This window comes from Cricetulus griseus, chromosome 8 (assembly GCF_003668045.3).
Source record: "Cricetulus griseus strain 17A/GY chromosome 8, alternate assembly CriGri-PICRH-1.0, whole genome shotgun sequence".
NCBI lineage: Eukaryota > Metazoa > Chordata > Mammalia > Rodentia > Cricetidae > Cricetulus > Cricetulus griseus.
Genome location: NC_048601.1, coordinates 4,448,571 through 4,449,957, shown reverse-complemented (window position 1 = coordinate 4,449,957; position 1,387 = coordinate 4,448,571). Strand labels below are relative to the sequence as shown.

Sequence of the window (1,387 nt, the reverse complement as noted above, 5' to 3'; positions counted from 1 at the left end):
CTGAAAAGATGCCAAAACACACACAAGGGAAGGAGCTGCTGAGGACCCAAACCACCCAGCTTAAAGGTGGTCTCACTATGTAGACCAGGCTAGCTCGGCCTCCCGTGTGCTGAGCATAAGGGTGTGTGCCTCCGTGCACAGCTCAGACACTCTGCCTCTCCCATTTCTGAGCTGTTTTAAATCCGACGCTCCATGCACTTTGGAATTTATGGAGCATCTGCCCATGTACCCATGGGACACATGTTCCCCAGGTACTGCTCTAGAAGCCGAGGGAACAGCAGGATACCCCACCCAGACACAGACTGCACCCTTCAGACCCAGCTCTCCGAGGAGGAGGCAAAAGGAGAAAGGAACAAAGTAGCTCCTTTATAGAGACATCCACGGCCAAGCCTTGTGGTGGAGAGGGGGCAGGTGGGTAACAGCTCGGTGACGGAGCCACATGTCTGAGTCCTTGGCCTTCAGTCTAGCTGGTGGAAAACTTCCATCAACCTTGAGTCTGGCTGAAAACTTTTCTATGCGTGGAGCTTAATGTGTCAGGAGTTACACTGCAGGCTTGACCTCCACAAAGGCTGTGAACCACAGATGCCTGCACACATGATTTCCACCTTTGTTCTGGTGTCAACACAGATGTAAGGTCACGGCACATGGTGCCACAGTGGGTAAAGAAGGCACAGTCCTTCAGTGGTCGAGCCAGAACTCAGAATTTCACAGCACCACTCTGAATGCCAGGGTCACAGCTGCCAGCCTGTTTCCTCTTTGGAAGACAAGGTAGCATACTGTACCTTAATCACGACATTGGTGGAGTTGCATGCCATGTTCCACTTGCTCCAGCGAAACACGAAGGCGGAGCTCAGCAGGGCTATTTGCCGATAGGCCTTCACTTCCACCAGGGGGACCTGTGTGGAGGGCACAGTGTAGTCATCATTCTTAGTGTCCCGACCAGCCGCCTCTGCGGTCCACACCCCCCCTTCCCCCCCCCCCCCCCGACTTCCAATCTTAACTCAGATTCTGTGACTCCACACTACCTAAAGTGAGCAGTGGCCACAAAGCCCTCTGTGAGCTGTCCCCAACACTGTGCCCTTCCTAGTCTCAGGTTGCAGGCTCCCCGGCCTCCTGTTCTGCAGCCAGGCTGCTGGTGGGGGTGGGGGGGTGCTGGCTGCAGCTGGGCTTTCTACCTAGAAAGAACCCCCCACCACACACACACACACAGCAGACACCCTTCACGTTGCCTGCTGTGTTGTCTTTTTTTCTATGGCACCTTTAATGTTTCTAATGTGCAAGACCACTCCAATTAAGCTTTCTTCTCTGCTAGAATGTCGGCTCCCGTGGCAGGGACTGTTCCACAGACAGGAGCAGGTGGTGAGTCACTGAAACCAACTTGTTCTGC

General features: G+C 54.1%; 1 protein-coding gene across 14 annotated transcripts in view; it reads right to left on the bottom strand.

Annotated features, from left to right (window-relative positions):
• The window catches only part of Cfap94 (cilia and flagella associated protein 94), a 46,364-nt gene that overhangs the window by 448 nt on the left and 44,529 nt on the right, over positions 1 to 1,387 (bottom strand). For all 14 annotated transcript variants that reach the window (XM_027430130.2, XM_027430135.2, XM_027430138.2 and 11 more), the window contains one exon: positions 783 to 896. In XM_027430130.2, coding sequence (XP_027285931.1) covers positions 783 to 896 — 114 coding nt within the window. The remainder of the gene's footprint in view (positions 1 to 782; positions 897 to 1,387) is intronic.